The sequence below is a fragment of the Brachyhypopomus gauderio genome, chromosome 13 (assembly GCF_052324685.1).
Source record: "Brachyhypopomus gauderio isolate BG-103 chromosome 13, BGAUD_0.2, whole genome shotgun sequence".
NCBI lineage: Eukaryota > Metazoa > Chordata > Actinopteri > Gymnotiformes > Hypopomidae > Brachyhypopomus > Brachyhypopomus gauderio.
The window spans coordinates 2,002,099-2,018,272 of NC_135223.1; the positions used below are offsets into that span (position 1 = coordinate 2,002,099).

Genomic DNA, 16,174 nt, shown 5'->3' on the forward strand with positions numbered 1-16,174 from the left:
ATGTCTTCTGTTATTGTAATTGTGAGGACATGTACACTGATTTTTTTTTTCATTGAATCAATCCAAAAAACTAAATTCATTTAGTCATGAATTAAGTTTTTTGGATTGAGTAAATGAAAAAAAATCGTGTGATTGATTAATTCAATTTTATTACATTGAGCCAATGCTTTATTTTTTTCCAGTGTAGTCACAAGTGTAGAAATGTAATTATCCTTTAAAATACTGCAATAGTTTTTGCAGGACACGCATGTTACTGCAAAAGGTGCATGCTACTACTTTATATCCAGTCTGTTGAGCATACGTTATATCTGATGAAAACTGAGTTATACATTTTTCATTCAGAAATTGGATGCATTTGTTTTGTACAAAACATTTGACATTTTCACTGGAGATTAACCATAAGCTACCATTAATATGTGTAGCTTCAACCCTCTATATAATTTATGAATCAAAAAGGTCAAAATGTAATGATTTAACTCCGCATTTAACAGGTCATACTATAGTTTGATTGTCAGTGTAGTTATTGCTGATGCTGGTCGAATATACTATTGACGTGTAACTTTATTACTGATCAAAGTAGAAGTAGGATACCCATGGAGTGATTTCTACCTAGTGTCTTCTAGATCTGGCTTGTAAGATTTTCTTTCATGTCTTATCATGATTTGATCAATTTTCCCCCTCAACCTTCCTTTAACTGTCCAACGGAGGATATGCTGTTTGGATTAAACTTCACCAGGTGTAAACGTCTATCTCCACACCTCTAGGCTTAACTACGTGTTCAGGCTATTCGCGTATAATCACTGCCTCATACCTCATTTTCAGGCATGTCTTTGTCACTACACCGTCCCAAATCAAAAGGAGAGAGAGGTAATAAAATAGACTTGCTGTATTTTGCTTTTTGTTCTAGCATTTCATTAGCTGACATGCTACTAGGAAATAAAGCGTTCAGAAAAATATCAGCCTAAGTTAATGGTTAATTAGGTAATGTCTACGCTTTAGGTTGATTTTACGTGTTGGTGATGCACGTATGATGCAGTCGTATTCAGCCTACATAACTGATGCACCAACGAGGGTTTGTGGTGTTCTGGCAGACCGGAAAAACTTCCGCCAACACCTTACGTGGAGATTCAGATAAAATAAGAGTTGTTTTTGGTTTATGAAAGTTAATCTTTACTTAATTAGCGCCCTGATTTTTTTTATATTCAGATCACGACTGTGCGGATAGTTTTTTGAAGTTATTTTTTGTAGTATCATTTCGGAAACAGGTGTTGGAGAACGGCTGGATGTGATCTTGGACTAAAATAGACTAAGCGACGTTGTTGATGATCGGAGAAGATCGAGGTATGTGGCACTTTCATTTCACCAAAAAGAAAGAAATAATGGTGTTTCTACACATCTATCACTGACTGCAAGCATCAACAATTCTTCTAATGGTTTGTGGTCAGATTTTTGAAAGACCCATAAGTAATCGTCTCATAGGAATATTGGATATTATCTTAATGTTATTAGGACGAATCAGAATTCCAACGCATTATGTATATATCCACACGACATTTGTCATTAAAATTATCGTTTGTCATACTACAGAACACACCCTAATCTTAGGTTTATAGGCCACAATGTATCTTGGGAATGATAACACAGGGAGAACTGTTTACAATTTACAAATGAGTATGTTAGACACAATGTTTATTTTGCATTGCAAGAGGCGTGATGTAGTGTGTATATAACTTAATCTCAGCCTTGGTTTGTTTGATGAAGATGAAGTGATGAAGAGTAAAACAAAAACAATGACGCTGATTTAACAAACTGATACAACATGCAGTAATGCAGGTGCTCATGTACAGGGGGACGTGGATGCTTTGATGCTTATTTAATAGTTTATCCCATATAAATGCAGTGGAAAGATTTAATAAGCAGTGTTTGTATGTCAGCATATAAATGCTTATAGGATAGCGTATAAATGAATTAAGGAAAATGTCCAGTCTTCTTAAAAAATTGCAGAGTCTAGAATTAGAGGTAAGAGGTATTTCATTGAGAGGGCAAGCTGACTGGAGATTAATACATACACAGAGACTGTTGTGGGGATATAGGTCTGCAGATGAGACACACTGTGCCACTCTGGTGGGTTTCTGATGGCTGTCTTGGTTTTTGCAGGTATATAAAACAACAGGAAATGGCGAATACAGGTCTTCTTGCATTCCTGTTATTTTCTCTTTTAGGTAAGTGCACATTCTTTCCCTTTGTGCGTGTGTACAATGTCAGACCACCAGTTATGTGCTGCATTTGCTAGTTTCCTGTGAACACAAGGTGGGTGTTTCTTCCGTTGAAGCAGCAAGCGTATTCTGTTTTATATATGTAAATTTTATACATGTACAGACATTTAGTGTAGTGTAGCGTCTGGAAAAAATTGTGCATACAGCACACTAAAAAAAAAACTGATGCACCCACAATCCATTTAAGCACACAAGAGCTGGCATGGAAACTCTGGACTGGAGAAAGATGGGAAATCTCACATCAGAAATATTTCTAATGGGTTTAGTAAAAATGACATGACATGTTAATGAAATGTTAAAATGTTTAAGGGGTCATTTCCCTGGAAGCCAAACCATATTTCATAAAAGTCATAAATTTGACTGAAGTGAAATAGTCAAGAGTTTGTTTCAGATGCAGTGATAAATATGTGGACACCGTTAAAGTTATTATTTTAGATGTCTACCACTGAATCTTGAGTTGAAACTAAATAATGAACTTTATTTTGAGGGCATTTACATCCATAACTAGGTAAAAAAAATGTGCCATATTTTGTCAATTGTGATTTTTTACACCCCTATCGAAATTTTTCCTCCACTTTTAACCCATCTGTGCAGTCAGAACACACACACACACACACTAGTGATTACTAGGGGGCTGTGGATCACAGTGCCCAGAGTGGTGGGCAGCCCTAGCCCGGTGCCCGGGGAGCAGTTGGGGTTAGGTGCCTTGCTCAAGGACACCTCAGTCATGGCCTCAGGTCTGGGAATCGAACCCACGACCCTCCGGTCACAAGACCAGTTCCCTACCACCAGGCCATGACTGCCCCGAATGGCCTCGGCGGCCTTTAGCCGCCCCGCTGTTGGGCACTGGGTGCTCATGCCTTCAGCTCCACGCCACTCCATTCCTTTCCAAGGGAGCGCACTATCCAATGCCCTAGGTAGGTAGTAGCTAGTGCCTGCTGTGTTTAGAAACTCAAGAGGAATGGTCTTCTCAGCTCTTCCACGACCAGGTGTAAATAATTCACTCATTAATTCAGTTAAAAATAAGCTTGATTTCAAAGTTGATTTCAACTGTGGGATTTGCAATCTGTTGCTGTTTTCTCTCAGTATAAAGTCCAAAGACATGTCACCACCAATAAAACAATACATAATTAAACTGAAAGTCAGAGCCTTCAGACCCAAACGCAGCACTCGTTGGTGACTCAGAAACACCAAAAGCACGGGAACACCACAGAACACACGTGTGGTGGATGACAGATTTGTTCCTTTGTGAAGGAAAAAAAAACTCTTTGCAACAGGTTGGCAGATCTCCATGCAGAAAGTAGGTATAATGTTGTCAAAGTGAACAATCAAGAGATGATTTAAAGTCTTACCTCAAAGGAATTATCAGAATGTAATGTCAGGGCTGGCTCTAGGGTCGTCCCACCTGCCGCCACTGGGGGAGCTCACGGGCCAGCTCCCGGCAGAGAGATCGCAATCAGCGGTGATGAGCTGCAGCTGCCTGTTCCCCTATTTAGGAAGGACAGTTGCAGTTCATCACTGCTGAGTTGTTTGTAGCATTTTGCTATGAGCGTACAGCCAGTCTCTCTCTCGGATGGAAACATGTTGCGTTTGGTGTCTCTGCACCACGTCTGCATCGCACTCCTGCGCCAGTCTCGCAGGAGCGCTGGCCTTCCTCGAGTTTTCCATTGCTGTATTTTCTCTGTCGGGGTTTTGGTTATTTTGGGAAGGGTTTTGTGTTACTTGCTTACCTCTCGAGTCAGAGAGCCAGCTAATTCCCCTGGCGTCCTAAGTTTGTTATTTGGACTTTATTTGGTCGCATTGAGTTTTCCGCTAGTCTTTAGTTCTCCCTGATCTCCCCCGTACTCTGTGTACGGCGGTAATTTATTACAGCGCTTTTCCTGCGTTCGCTTTTGGTGGAAGCTTTTTGTTCTCTGTTTTGCGTTGTCTGGCACTTGGGTTCCCTTATCGCGACCGGGACCCACCGTGTTAAACCTTAGTGAGCCTCAAAAACAGGAAGGTCAGATCAGAGATTGCAAAAAAAAAAACGCTTCTCAGTCTTGTTATGTACGGCCAAAGATAAAATCTAAAATCAGGTGTATTGTCATATTGCACTTCTTACACAGAAGTAACTAACTTCGATATTAAATTGTTTGAAGTAACTTGAGACTTCAAACAAGAGACCTTGTAGAGTGAGGAACTAAAGTTCTGAAATTAAACTGTTTGCCGAGGGTACATTTAAAGTTGTGTGTTGAGAATTAATTCATATTCAACACCTTTCCTAAATTCTATTTGTCTTATAAACACAATTAAGCATAGTCCATTATTAGGAATATAATATAATTCATTGTTATTATACCATAGTATGTGAGGGGGTGGCAATAATAGTCATTACAAACTATGTTTTTGTCTAAGCTATTTTACATGATATTACTAATAAACTGCAGAGTAATGATTCACGTGGAGAGGGAGGCACTGAGAGTGGAGGTCTGAGAGGTCAGGCCATGCTGACTGTACTACTGACTGTTCAGTAGTAGGGTTAATTCCAAACCTCTGTGCCTTTCTGCGGTAAAAGACATACTCTTGCACACTCTTTGCCATGACCCATGTGAGGTCCTCTGTGATGTTTACTTTGAAGATCCTGAAGCTGTTTGCCTTCTATACTACAGCCACATAGATGACGTTCCCGTTACCATCAGTTTTCTGCGTCCTAAAGACCATCGTCAGCTTCTTGGTCTTATTGATATCGAGAAAGAGGTTCTTCTTCTGGCACCAGAGCTGTGTGTGACTGTAGAATCTTACAAGCAGTACAGGAGAGCACTCAGCCCTGGTTTGCTCCTCTACTGAGAGTTGTTGAGGTTGAGGTGAGGGCTACAACAATAGGAAGCCGAGGTTCTATTTCTCGGTTTTTCATCTTTACATCACATTCTGTGGCCTAGAGGTAGAGTGTTGGGTTGTGACGGTTACGACCTGGGTTAAAGTCGTGGTCTCAACTGATTGTGATCATTTATTTCTCGTTCAGTACATGGGCCCTACTAACATGGTGGCTCACCCATTCGGCTTCTGCTGGAGTTTGCATCCTCTTGTGTGTTTATTATGAGATGGTTATGGAGATCGGAAGGAACTGCTTGCTCAGTATCCAGCGCACATCTCATCATCTGTCCAGGATGGTGAAGACACTGTCTTAGAGCATATATCATGTATCTGTCATGCTGTCTTGCAGCATGTATAACTGGCTGTCAATGGAACTGGTTCTCTTACCGATAATGTGATTGCTAACAAAGGCAGCAAGAAGAATTCTGAAGTCTGTAAGGTTACATTTGCTGATATTCCACCAAAATCTTCAAATCCCATTGATTTTAACCCCATTGGCCAGTGCAGTGCAGACAGACGGTGACCTGCAGACTGCGAAAGCAACCCAAGACAAAGAAAAGGAATTTTCTCCAAATCATGTGATCTCCGTTCAACTAAGCATGCAATTCAGTTACTGAGGACAAACTGAAGATTCCTATATGAAGCTAACCGCAAGAGGTTCTTGTGGTTTATAATTTCTTATAATTTATAACATATTCTTTTTGCCTTGCAAAGGATTGGTTCTGATTTAATGAATATTCATAATGGATAAGTATGTTTAATAGGTAATAACAACAATGCTAATTGCCAATAGGTACTAAGATATGATTGTTAATTGACACAGCAGTTATCCATAGTATATCCAGTTATCAACAGTTTCATAGTCTCCTATGAATTTCTTTTTCTGAACCCAATAATATTTGATTCACACCTCGGTTATGTTGGACATGTGGTTTAGGTAAGCCTTGGAGCCTTCTTTATAAAGGCGACTTCTTCAAATAACACCAAGAAATATGTTTTGGAACATTTTCAGTGTTTGTGGTCATTGAGATGCTTGTTTTTCTCAACAGAGTTAAATACAGATTTTGTCTTCTAGCATCAATGGTTTTATCATTTGTATTATAATGTGGCTGTATTTCTCTCCCCTTCTGACCCTGTTCCCTCTTAAGGCATTATCACAGCAGAAAACAACGGTAAGCATTAGATCACAAGCATAGCTTAAAATTCATTTTTATATGTTATAGAAAAATACAATTAATTTATGAGTTCAATAAGAAAAATATTGAAAGTGTGTGTGTATATACTATTTTATTATGTATTTTTCTTTGTCTGATTGTCAGAGAGTGGCCCATGTTACCGGATTGCTGCAGGCACCTTGACTGGTGTGGTTCTTGGAGACATCGCGCTTACAGTGTTCATCGTGGCAGCCACGTTCTGCTATGCTAGCAAGCGCAGACTCAAGAAGGAAAATGGTAAATTTTTTTATCGTTGCCTGTTGTTTGCTGTGTTATGCAGTGTTTAACTGGCTCTGGACACATCTGCTAAATGCTGTAAATGTGACATTTTAATATAGATGTTTGAAAGGGCCTTGTTGTGCATGCCCTCTGATGTTACATTCACCTTTCACAGCTGATAAGGTCTACATGAACGTCAGAGCAAAATGCAAACCGTAACAACCCAGGAGCGGATGAAGATCTGATACCATCAAACTTGGACCTTTTGATAATAAAACTTTGAATCTTGGATTCTGAACAAAACATGATGGGACGTCACACCTTGTCTGGTACTCTGTTCTGTTTCGGGGCCTGAGGTTTTCTGCAGTCTTACAAACTCTTACAAACTGATAATTGAACAGTTCAGTGTCAGTTGGTCATAACTGTAGACATTCATAACTGTGCAATAACATTCATCATATGTTCTGTTCATGCTTAAAGGACACAAATACATGTAATGTAAACCCCAAAAAATAGGAAACACAAATAAATTAAAGCACAATTGTTTTCCAGACAGTAATAATGTATCTGCATTTTTGTTTCTCTATTTTTTTGTTTCTCTGTTTTCCATCATTGTCAGTGTAAGGCAGCGGTCCCCGTGTACTCTTACAGCAAACTCACGCGAAGGGTTCATTACTTTTCCAGACCCACCACCATGTCGCCCCCTGCTGGAACTGGCCTAGTACTAAACTTAGTTGGGCATTTGACTATGCAAGCTAACCAGCAATACAAACTGTGTCCTTCATGCAATGTAAAGACAAATTAATATAGAGTAAAAATCCGGTAAATGCAGGAAACACCAGGTACGGAGTCATGTTTTGTGGCCAATGAGCTGGTCAAAGTCAGTATTGTCCGCGTGCGTAGAAATGCAAACGCTACTGAAAATCAGTACGTACTACGCGCAAAACGCAGCCAAAGTAACAAATTCAGTGGTAGTCTAATCGTAAACCAATTAAGATAACAATGTTCCATAAAACATTTTACAGATGTAACGACAATCTAAGGATCATGCATCATTAGATTCCGAGTATGTTGTATTTTATTATGCAAGTAATCTGTAATTAAAGTTTTTTGTTATGGTCGACTGCAAAAAGTATACATCTAAATTGCTTCTTGAGAGAAGGCTTCACATGTTTTGAAGTTGTGATGCATATATGTATTTTACCAATTCTTTATATTTTTACGTTTATGTTTAGTAATTTCTCACAACAGTTGATCATTATCTCTCGTTCTGGTATGTGAGTCTCGAGTTTAGCTTTGATATCCAATCGGTTCATCAAATCCTGTGTGCTCTGCCTTTCCTGCTATGCAACACGAACTTTTATTTTATCATATAAATTGGGTGTATCAACGCTGTTAAAACGTATAAATTCATTTATAATAAAGTTTTTTGTTGGTGAAAAAGAAAACGTATAAACGCTCTTTAATATGATTCATGTGTTACTCGGGGAAACGTTTGACCTAAACAGAGCTACAGTGCTGTAGCTGTGTAAGTACTGCATGCTTTTAGAATATCATATTTACACATGAGTCAAAACGTGATAACAAGTCTATACATTTTTAGGAGATAAAATGGTTTTCTTTCATACCACCAAGTATTGTAGTAAATAGTTCTCTTTGAATACAGGTCCAAATTAAATCATTTAGTGGTCTATGGATCTTCCCCTTTCAAGTTCTAGGCTCTTATTTTACTTCATATACAAACTGACCACTGTTGCCTTTGACTAGCACACAGAAATCAAACTTTAATCAAAAGTTAAACTATCACAGATCTTCAGACACTTCAGTCACTGTCTCCAGCTGTGACTACATGCATTAGATGTGTGTGTCTCATCAGATACTTCTGCTATGTCAGCTAAAGCCAAAGGTGTGTTTTTATCTGCTGGACCACACGGAAGGCAGACAACCTCACAGCACAAAGCTGTATCTCACTAACCACACGTTGACCTGGCCTGTTGTGGAAATCACCTGACCACAAAAACAGCTTCTACAAAAGAACAAAAAATCCACCCCTTGACATAATAGCAAGGCTCTCGTGTTTTGGCCTGTTGTTTAAAAATGTCATGTGTAGTTTTGTTGAAATTTAGATATGTAAAATAAAAAGGAATTTGGCAACACATAGAGAACATACAGATAAATAGACATACATTAGTCAAGACATTTATGCTAAAATGTAAATTCTTAGTGGTATATATATATTCTTAGCTGCTGATGTCTTTTCTGTTAACATTAATATTATCTGGCATTTCTATGAAGGGAGACTGAAGAGGTAATTACAGTATCATCTGCAAAGCGCTACACACAAATTCAACATATGGAAGGTGGTTCATGAGGCGTGAGACAGCCATACCACACCAGCGAGGCAGTTGAACTCCTCCTAGTTCCACAGTAGCTGACAGACACTGACACATCCTTAGCTCACCACAGCATGCCTGTTTCTGCATAAACACCGTCAACTTCTGCCATTTTGCTTGGAACAAGCTGGTGTGTCCTTCATAAGGAATGTGCGTCTGGGTTGCAGCAAACCCTCAACGGCCGTGTTTTTTGTGTTTTCCCAGCCAAACGGCTCTAATCATGGTGTGGAGAGTGCTCTTGACGGCTCTTCTCATTCGACCGTTAGGTGAGTTAGTGTTGGAACACTAGTACCATTCAAGTGCCTGCGTCGTAATCTGTGTTTTTTTTTTGTTTTGTTTGTTTGTTTGTTTGATGTCTTGAAGTACTTTTTTTCCCCCAATGTGTGCATTGAATAATTTGATTACCTAAGCATTAATTTTGCATTAATTTTGGAACGTTGCCAAATTAAAAAACAGAAGTAAATAAAACAAACCTTTTATGTAGTGTAAGCCACTTTGGAATAAATATTTAAATTTACTTAACTCAGTACCTGAATCTCACAATCTCATTATTAATCCTTTTGTATTTTAATAGGTTCTGTCGCAGCAACTCAAGGTAGCATAAATAAATAGTAATATCTAAGCTCTAAAACAGTAAACTAAATCTGAATATAACATTTTATACTTCCGCATATTTTCCTGTGCCACAGTTGTGCGCTGCTTTTTACTTTCAGACTGTGGCTTCTGCTATGAGCTGAACGTGGGGATGATCACCGGCATCATCGCGTGTGATCTCGTGCTCACACTTCTCATTGCCGTCTCAGTCTACTGCTTTGCATCACAGCACAAGAAGAACAACTCGAACAAGTTTCCTAACTCCTGTGACACAGGTGGGTATTCTGCATTTTTATGAGGACGTATATAAGAGATAGAAATACTAAATCTGAAAGAACCTCAACCTCAAAATGACAACCTCAAAATGACAAACTGTTAATATCTTAAGGTAAAGAGAAACTTAAGCAGCCATCAACTAGGTCAAAGGATGTGGAAATTACAGAGTCACCTTATCAGGTCAGACGCAGTTAAACACAAGCATGTTTGGGATACAATTATGAACAGGGGTGATGACATGAAGTAATTTAAAAGTAATGCACATACATAAGGGGATTTTCATATATTATTGCAGCAGTCGTGATCAATCATTGTGAGCTCTCTGGAGGGATGGGAGTTGTCTCTCATGAGAGCATTTAACTGAGTCTCTGTTCTCTGTGTGTCGGTTTCTTGGGATAGGAACTACATGAGGTGCAGACCGATATATACAGCGATCTCCACCAGTATCGGAAATAAGGCAATGTGAAAGAATCACTCACTGCAAAATGGGGAATGTGGGTCTAGATCCAGATCTGTCACTCGGTCCTTGTGTGATCTGGTCTTCATTCCGTTCAAGAAATTTGAAGAAGTTGAATGTTTTCTAAACAGTATTCAAACTCACATAAATCAGTGAATATGGGTAAAGCAGTTGGTCAACATTAAGTGTCCCCCTGAATCAGTTCACCTAGTCCTTACAGTCATTCCATAATGTGTAAATTAATGCTGGGTGTTTACAGAAAACATATATCACTATTTACAACAAAACTCAAATATCAAATTCCAAAAAATTATATTGTGCCTTATAATGGCTTCAAATGAAAAAAATGGAAGATCACATTTTAACAGGAAGTAATCTCCATATCTACATAGGGTTGAATTGATTTGGGTATGGAACTGACATATCCTTTTCAGAATGTATAATTTACATTTTTATTAGAAAATGTCTGTGCAATTTACCTGTGATTGCCAGCTCACGTAAAACCCTGTGTATCATATAATGAAATATGAATCTGCAATAGTGAAGACACATTTTCTGTGTTAGAACTACATGGTACATTTTGTGATAAATGTTAAAACAATCTTTTTTTTTAAATTGAAATAATATCTATGCTCATCCCTCATAGAGTTTTTATGAGGCTACATTGAAGATGATGCACCAGTGTGTCACAGCTGTAATTTGCTCAGTGATGAAAATCCCAAGGCGAAACCATCTTAAAGCTGTTTTGTAACTTATGAAGCAGTCATTCTCATGGCACATGGCAAGGATCCAGTTCTCGGCAGCGTTCAATTTCCACTTACCACACCACTTGAACCAGACAATTAATTTTGTAACAGATAGTCTGTGTGTGTGTGTGTGTGTGTGTGTGTGTGTGTGTGTGTGTGTGCGTGCGTGCGTGCGCGTGGGGGGGGGGGGGTTCAGTCTGTACATGTATGTGTTATTTTAATGCTACATGCTATGTCTTGCATTGCTGAAGTAGACAAGTAGACGATTGTAGCAGCCGTAAAGGTTCTTTAGACCATAGTAAATTTCATTAAATACATATAACGACGAGAAGACCGCCTTTGTCATGCCTAACAGAATAACCGATGAATCACAGAAGGGGATAAATAATAGCTTCCTAGTCAAGAACATGATAGAACGCCAGGCAGCACGTGACTGTGTCATAAGTCATGGACACAGAGCGTTTGGGAGGAAGTCAGGAGACAACACTGAAGGCTTTATGAATAAACAGCACAAGCCTCTCATTGAGTGAGTTACTATTTATCTAAACATTACTCAGCCAAGGTGTACTTCCTCATCCCGTTTCCTTCTTCTTCTTCTTTTTTTTTTTTTTTTTTTTACAAATGAAACAACTGCTGGGCTATTGTTATCAACGTCAGAATTCTGGAAAGGTACCACAACAATGTCTGACGGCGAATGCCCAATTCAACTGTCTGACGTACCTGAAATCACAATGATATCTTAGTAATTATAACAACATTAAGCACATTTAAAGCATGTTATCAACGTAAGCAAACAATTAAACTTAAGCGTCAAACTTATTAAACGATAGACTTCAGAAACTAGCATGAGAATGTCGAGGATTTCGCTGCGTCCTCAATCTATGAGTACTTATGGAAAACGTGTTCGTCTTCTCTTGCTTGTGATTGCACCTACAGATGTATTATCCTGCACTAATATTGTAGCATTAATACAGTAACTCTCTTTTCCTAATACGTAAAATATTGAGCTCATTGTATGTGTTGCAAACATAAAGTAAACGATTAAAATAAAGTCGCACACTTTTAAGCCCTATCGTCTTTATTGCTAACACTCATGACTGATAGTACAGATTGTACAGTTGCAGTACCACCACAAGAGGGAGACAAATGACTGACAAACCACTCCACTTTGCCTTAAGGCCCTAAATATATTCTCAGTTAGCACGAGAGAATGAGGAATCCGCTAAATTGGTGCAAAATTTAAGCAGATGTAACTTGAAGGTTTGTGGAATTGAACGAAAGAACTGACAGAACTGTTAGTCATTTAATCTCCATGGCAACTTTAATAAACATGTAAAGTTGCCATCCATCCTGTGAAGAATGAGCACATTGTAAGATTGACGTTGCTGTTAATCAGCTTTAACAGACTTTTATGATGTTTTATGATCATGACTCAACAAAGCGTCTACAGTTCTTCAATCTCTCCACATTTGTTCCAGGAATAAAATGAAGCCATCTCACAGTTTGTTTTCTTTTTCTCTGTTGATACGCAGATTGTCACCGCTTACATATTTGTAAATAGAGGTGCTGGTGCTGTATGATTGACATCTGTCAAGGGTTTTAACACCAGCATTACTGGCAACATTTATGAGAAACACATACATTTCACAAGGTGCCATGTGGAATATTTTCCACTAAGTGTTCTGTCAAAAGCAGTTTCACAGAAATCTTCAGCCAGGCCCTTAATCAGCAACAAAGGTATGGAAAACCTGAGCCAGCACGGAAGAAATCACAAGTAGAATCAAAAGTCAAATGAGGAATCCATTCTCCTTTGCGTGGCACCAGACAACCGCGTGGGCTAATCCAGTGGAAGTGTGAGGGAATGCCAACCTTTATACAAAACGCCAGTGAGCATTGTTGAAGGTCTGTCAGTGATTCATAGAGGGTATCGACTGTGTTAGGCATGCAGAAACATGACAGGTATAAAGTTCAATATTCACTCCATGACAGGTTTAGAAGATCAAGAAGCAGGTTGGCTGTTCACGTGGGTGTTGGCGATTCGTGAGGCCAGTCAGGAGTCTTGACGGATATGACTTCATGAAAGACGTGATGGTTGAGTTGTTCATTAAAATCTCCCGGTGATCTGACGGGAGGCTGCAACGTCTATGGGAGGCTGCTCGTTTTAGCGGAGGATAAGTGTGTACATGGCTTACTGTGCAAACAGACACTCCAAAAGGGAATTCTTACATCAGCACAACTAAGAAGGAAGACGTCCAAGATAGCATAGTGAAGTATCAGCACCTTTCACTTTCTCATCAAACCAGAGTAATCACACCTCTCACTCTACCATCAATCACACCGCTTACTCTACCACCAGAGTAATCATACCTCTCACTCTACCATCAGAGTAATCACCCTGCTTACTCTACCAGCAGAGTAATCACACCTCTCACTCTCCCATCAGAGTAATCACACCTCTAACTCTTCAACCAGAGTAATCACAGCTCTCATTCTTCAACCAGAGTAATCACACCTCTCACTCTCCCATCAGAGTAATCTCACCTCTCACTCTCCCATCAGAGTAATCACACCTCTTACTCTCCCACCAGAGTAATCTCACCTCTCATGCTCTGATCAGAGTAATCACACCTCTCAATCTCCCACCAGAGTAATCACACCTCTCACTCTCCAACCAGAGTAATCACACCTCTCACTCTCCAACCAGAGTAATCACACCTCTCACTCTCCCATCAGAGTAATCACACCTCTCATTCTCCCACCAGAGTAATCACACCTCTCACTCTCCAACCAGAGTAATCACACCTCTCACTCTCCCATCAGATTAATCATACATCTCACTCTCCCATCAGAGTAATCACACCTCTCACTCTCCCATCAGAGTAATCACACCTCTCACTCTCCCATCAGAGTAATCATACCTCTCACTCTCCCATCAGAGTAATCACATGCCAGCCTCTATACAATAGCACTGGCAATCTCAGTTTCAGCTAATTTAGTCCCAGATGAGCTTGTCTTTGGGTCCCAAGCACTGACATGATTTCTTCAGCTGGAGTTTGGAATGGAGCTCTGAGCTCATGTGTAATTTTGTAATTAGATTGTCTAAGGAAAGCCGTGTGGGTCATCATGGCCAGTAAGATTGCTCAGATACCTGTGGACCATTTTTATGTTTGTTGGGTATTCTAGGCATGTGCATATGAGTATGAAATGAGAGATCCATGTCAATATTAACACTAAAGTTTCACTAGTTGCAGTAGCTGAGATGGATCTAGGCTGCTCCTCCAAGCAGAGCTTATGTGCAGAAATTAATACGGTTATTACAAAGTCTTGATTTTGTTTACAGGCAGTTATTTTTTATGGATTTTTGCGGTGCATTGGGAAGCACATGGAGCTCTACGCCCTGCAGAGAGCAGGAGCCACGTTGGGTTTTCCTGCTACAGCCGAATTCGGAGGAACTGTCATGCAGGAAAATTCACCTGCTTCCAAGTAGTAGCTTCCAGGCTTGACATCAAACTAAAGGTCAAACTTCTGGCCACGATGTCCTATGATTTAGTATTTTGTGTTCATGATGCCATTTATCTTAATACAACTCCACAGCTCCAGTGGCATCAACCCGCTGCTCCAGTAAACACCACCTTGTCCAGTAAACACCACCTTGTTCACAGGAGATGTGACGCTCTTTCACCCACACGCCTCTGCCGCCCTTCATGTCACCAAGAACCACTGGTGGAAAGATGTTCTGTTTTGGGCCCATGGTGCTTTCAGATACATCTTTATGGTGTTTGGTAAGCACTCTTTATACAGACCACCACTCAAGAGACGATGAAGACATCAAGACTCTTTACTGAACTAGCAGCCCCGTTCAGGTGGTGGAGTGAACACCTGTCTCCACCTGTCTCCACCTGTCTCCACCTGTCTCCACCTGTCTTTACAGTGCTGTCAGCTAATGTAGCCTGAAGAACCAACTCTTCAAGCAATAGAACAATCCATAATACTTCAGGACACTTGATTAATCACTAATCCTGCACTAATTATTATTATTATATAGCACATTGGTAAAATGTGGCTGAAGAACTAACCATTGTTTTTGAACCTTGTGATTATTCAATTGGTTTTCCTTCTATGTTTGTGTGAAACATTATGATTCATTATCTGTGCTGTTTTACTTTATCGATTTGTTCATGCTCGCTGTTACTGTTCCTTAACTGAGGATGTCAATAATGCACTGAACTACCTTTAGTTTCCAAGCATGTATTATGACCTAAAACAATATGATATCAACATATGGTGTATTGAAACCATAGAAACCCAATGTAAATTTTAATTCCACTGGAAATAATACAAAATAATTTTTCACCATTTCACCATTTCCCACCTCCACAAACGTTAATGATTTAATGACTGGAGCCTCAGTGGTCACATTCTTCTCTCTCCTCCTGTTCCTGTCTGAGGGCTCTTTGTTTCAACCCCAAGGAGCAAACGCAGAGCTGAGATGAAACTGGGTGAAGCTAATCTTTTAATAATCTTACATCAGCCTGTTTAATAGGATTTTAGGCATTTACTTATTTTGTTATTGCTCTGTTTATGCAAAAAATTCTGTTTGCTTAAGCCCCCAGAAAGGAACAAGAGGCCATAAGAAGAAAGAATCTCCTGTTCTTCTGTTTGTTTCTCAAAACCTTTCTAGAGGGAAATCCACCATGAATGCAGTTACATTCTTCTAATTGTCAACTTTTATTTTGATGTTAAGCCACGCATTTTTTCCACTCTATTTACTTAAGCCAGTCATGCTATTTTCTGCTTTAAAATTAATAGTTTGGCCAAAATCAAGTAGCTGATCAGCAAAAATGTTCTTTATATATTTTATATATATATATATATATATATATATATATATATATATATATATATATATATATATATATATATAGTGGGGAAAATAAGTATTTAGTCAGTCACCAATTGTGCAAGTTCTCCCACTTAAAAAGATGAGAGAGGCCTGTAATTGACATCATAGGTAGACCTCAACTCTGAGAGACAAAATGTGAAAAAAAAAGAGAAAATCATTTTGTCTGACTTTTAAAGAATTTATTTGCAAATAATGGTGGAAAATAAGTATTTGGTCAATAACAAAAGTTCATCTCAATACTTT

The 16,174-nt window shown here is 39.1% G+C and overlaps 2 protein-coding genes across 10 annotated transcripts in view; both read left to right on the plus strand.

Annotated features, from left to right (window-relative positions):
* The first annotated feature begins 1,205 nt into the window (after positions 1–1,205).
* On the plus strand, positions 1,206–8,004 carry hcst (hematopoietic cell signal transducer). Its single transcript, XM_076970329.1, has 5 exons — positions 1,206–1,341; positions 2,158–2,222; positions 6,278–6,301; positions 6,449–6,580; positions 6,738–8,004. Exons 2-5 carry the CDS (start codon positions 2,177–2,179, stop codon positions 6,779–6,781), a joined length of 246 nt encoding a protein of 81 aa, XP_076826444.1. The 5' UTR covers positions 1,206–1,341; positions 2,158–2,176; the 3' UTR covers positions 6,782–8,004.
* Positions 1,266–16,174, plus strand: part of tyrobp (transmembrane immune signaling adaptor TYROBP) — a 36,242-nt gene continuing 21,333 nt past the window's right edge. For 7 of the 9 annotated variants that reach the window (XM_076970320.1, XM_076970323.1, XM_076970321.1 and 4 more), the window contains exons 1-5: positions 8,992–9,221; positions 9,530–9,550; positions 9,669–9,824; positions 9,938–10,005; positions 10,225–11,554. In XM_076970320.1, coding sequence (XP_076826435.1) covers positions 9,104–9,221; positions 9,530–9,550; positions 9,669–9,824; positions 9,938–10,005; positions 10,225–10,281 — 420 coding nt within the window. In that variant the 5' untranslated portion in view covers positions 8,992–9,103 and the 3' untranslated portion in view covers positions 10,282–11,554. Of the gene's footprint in view, positions 1,342–2,157; positions 2,223–8,991; positions 9,222–9,529; positions 9,551–9,668; positions 9,825–9,937; positions 10,006–10,224; positions 12,095–16,174 lie in introns of those variants that run through there. The other 2 variants (XM_076970328.1, XM_076970324.1) reach the window with 2 other exon arrangements.

Bases quoted from the DNA above. Each gene is read 5' to 3' on its own strand.
- hcst (XM_076970329.1), top strand. From the start codon at position 2,177: ATGGCGAATACAGGTCTTCTTGCATTCCTGTTATTTTCTCTTTTAG. The intron at 6,302-6,448 runs GTAAGCATTAGA...TCTGATTGTCAG, and splicing joins TATCACAGCAGAAAACAACG to AGAGTGGCCCATGTTACCGG. The intron at 6,581-6,737 runs GTAAATTTTTTT...CACCTTTCACAG, and splicing joins CAGACTCAAGAAGGAAAATG to CTGATAAGGTCTACATGAAC.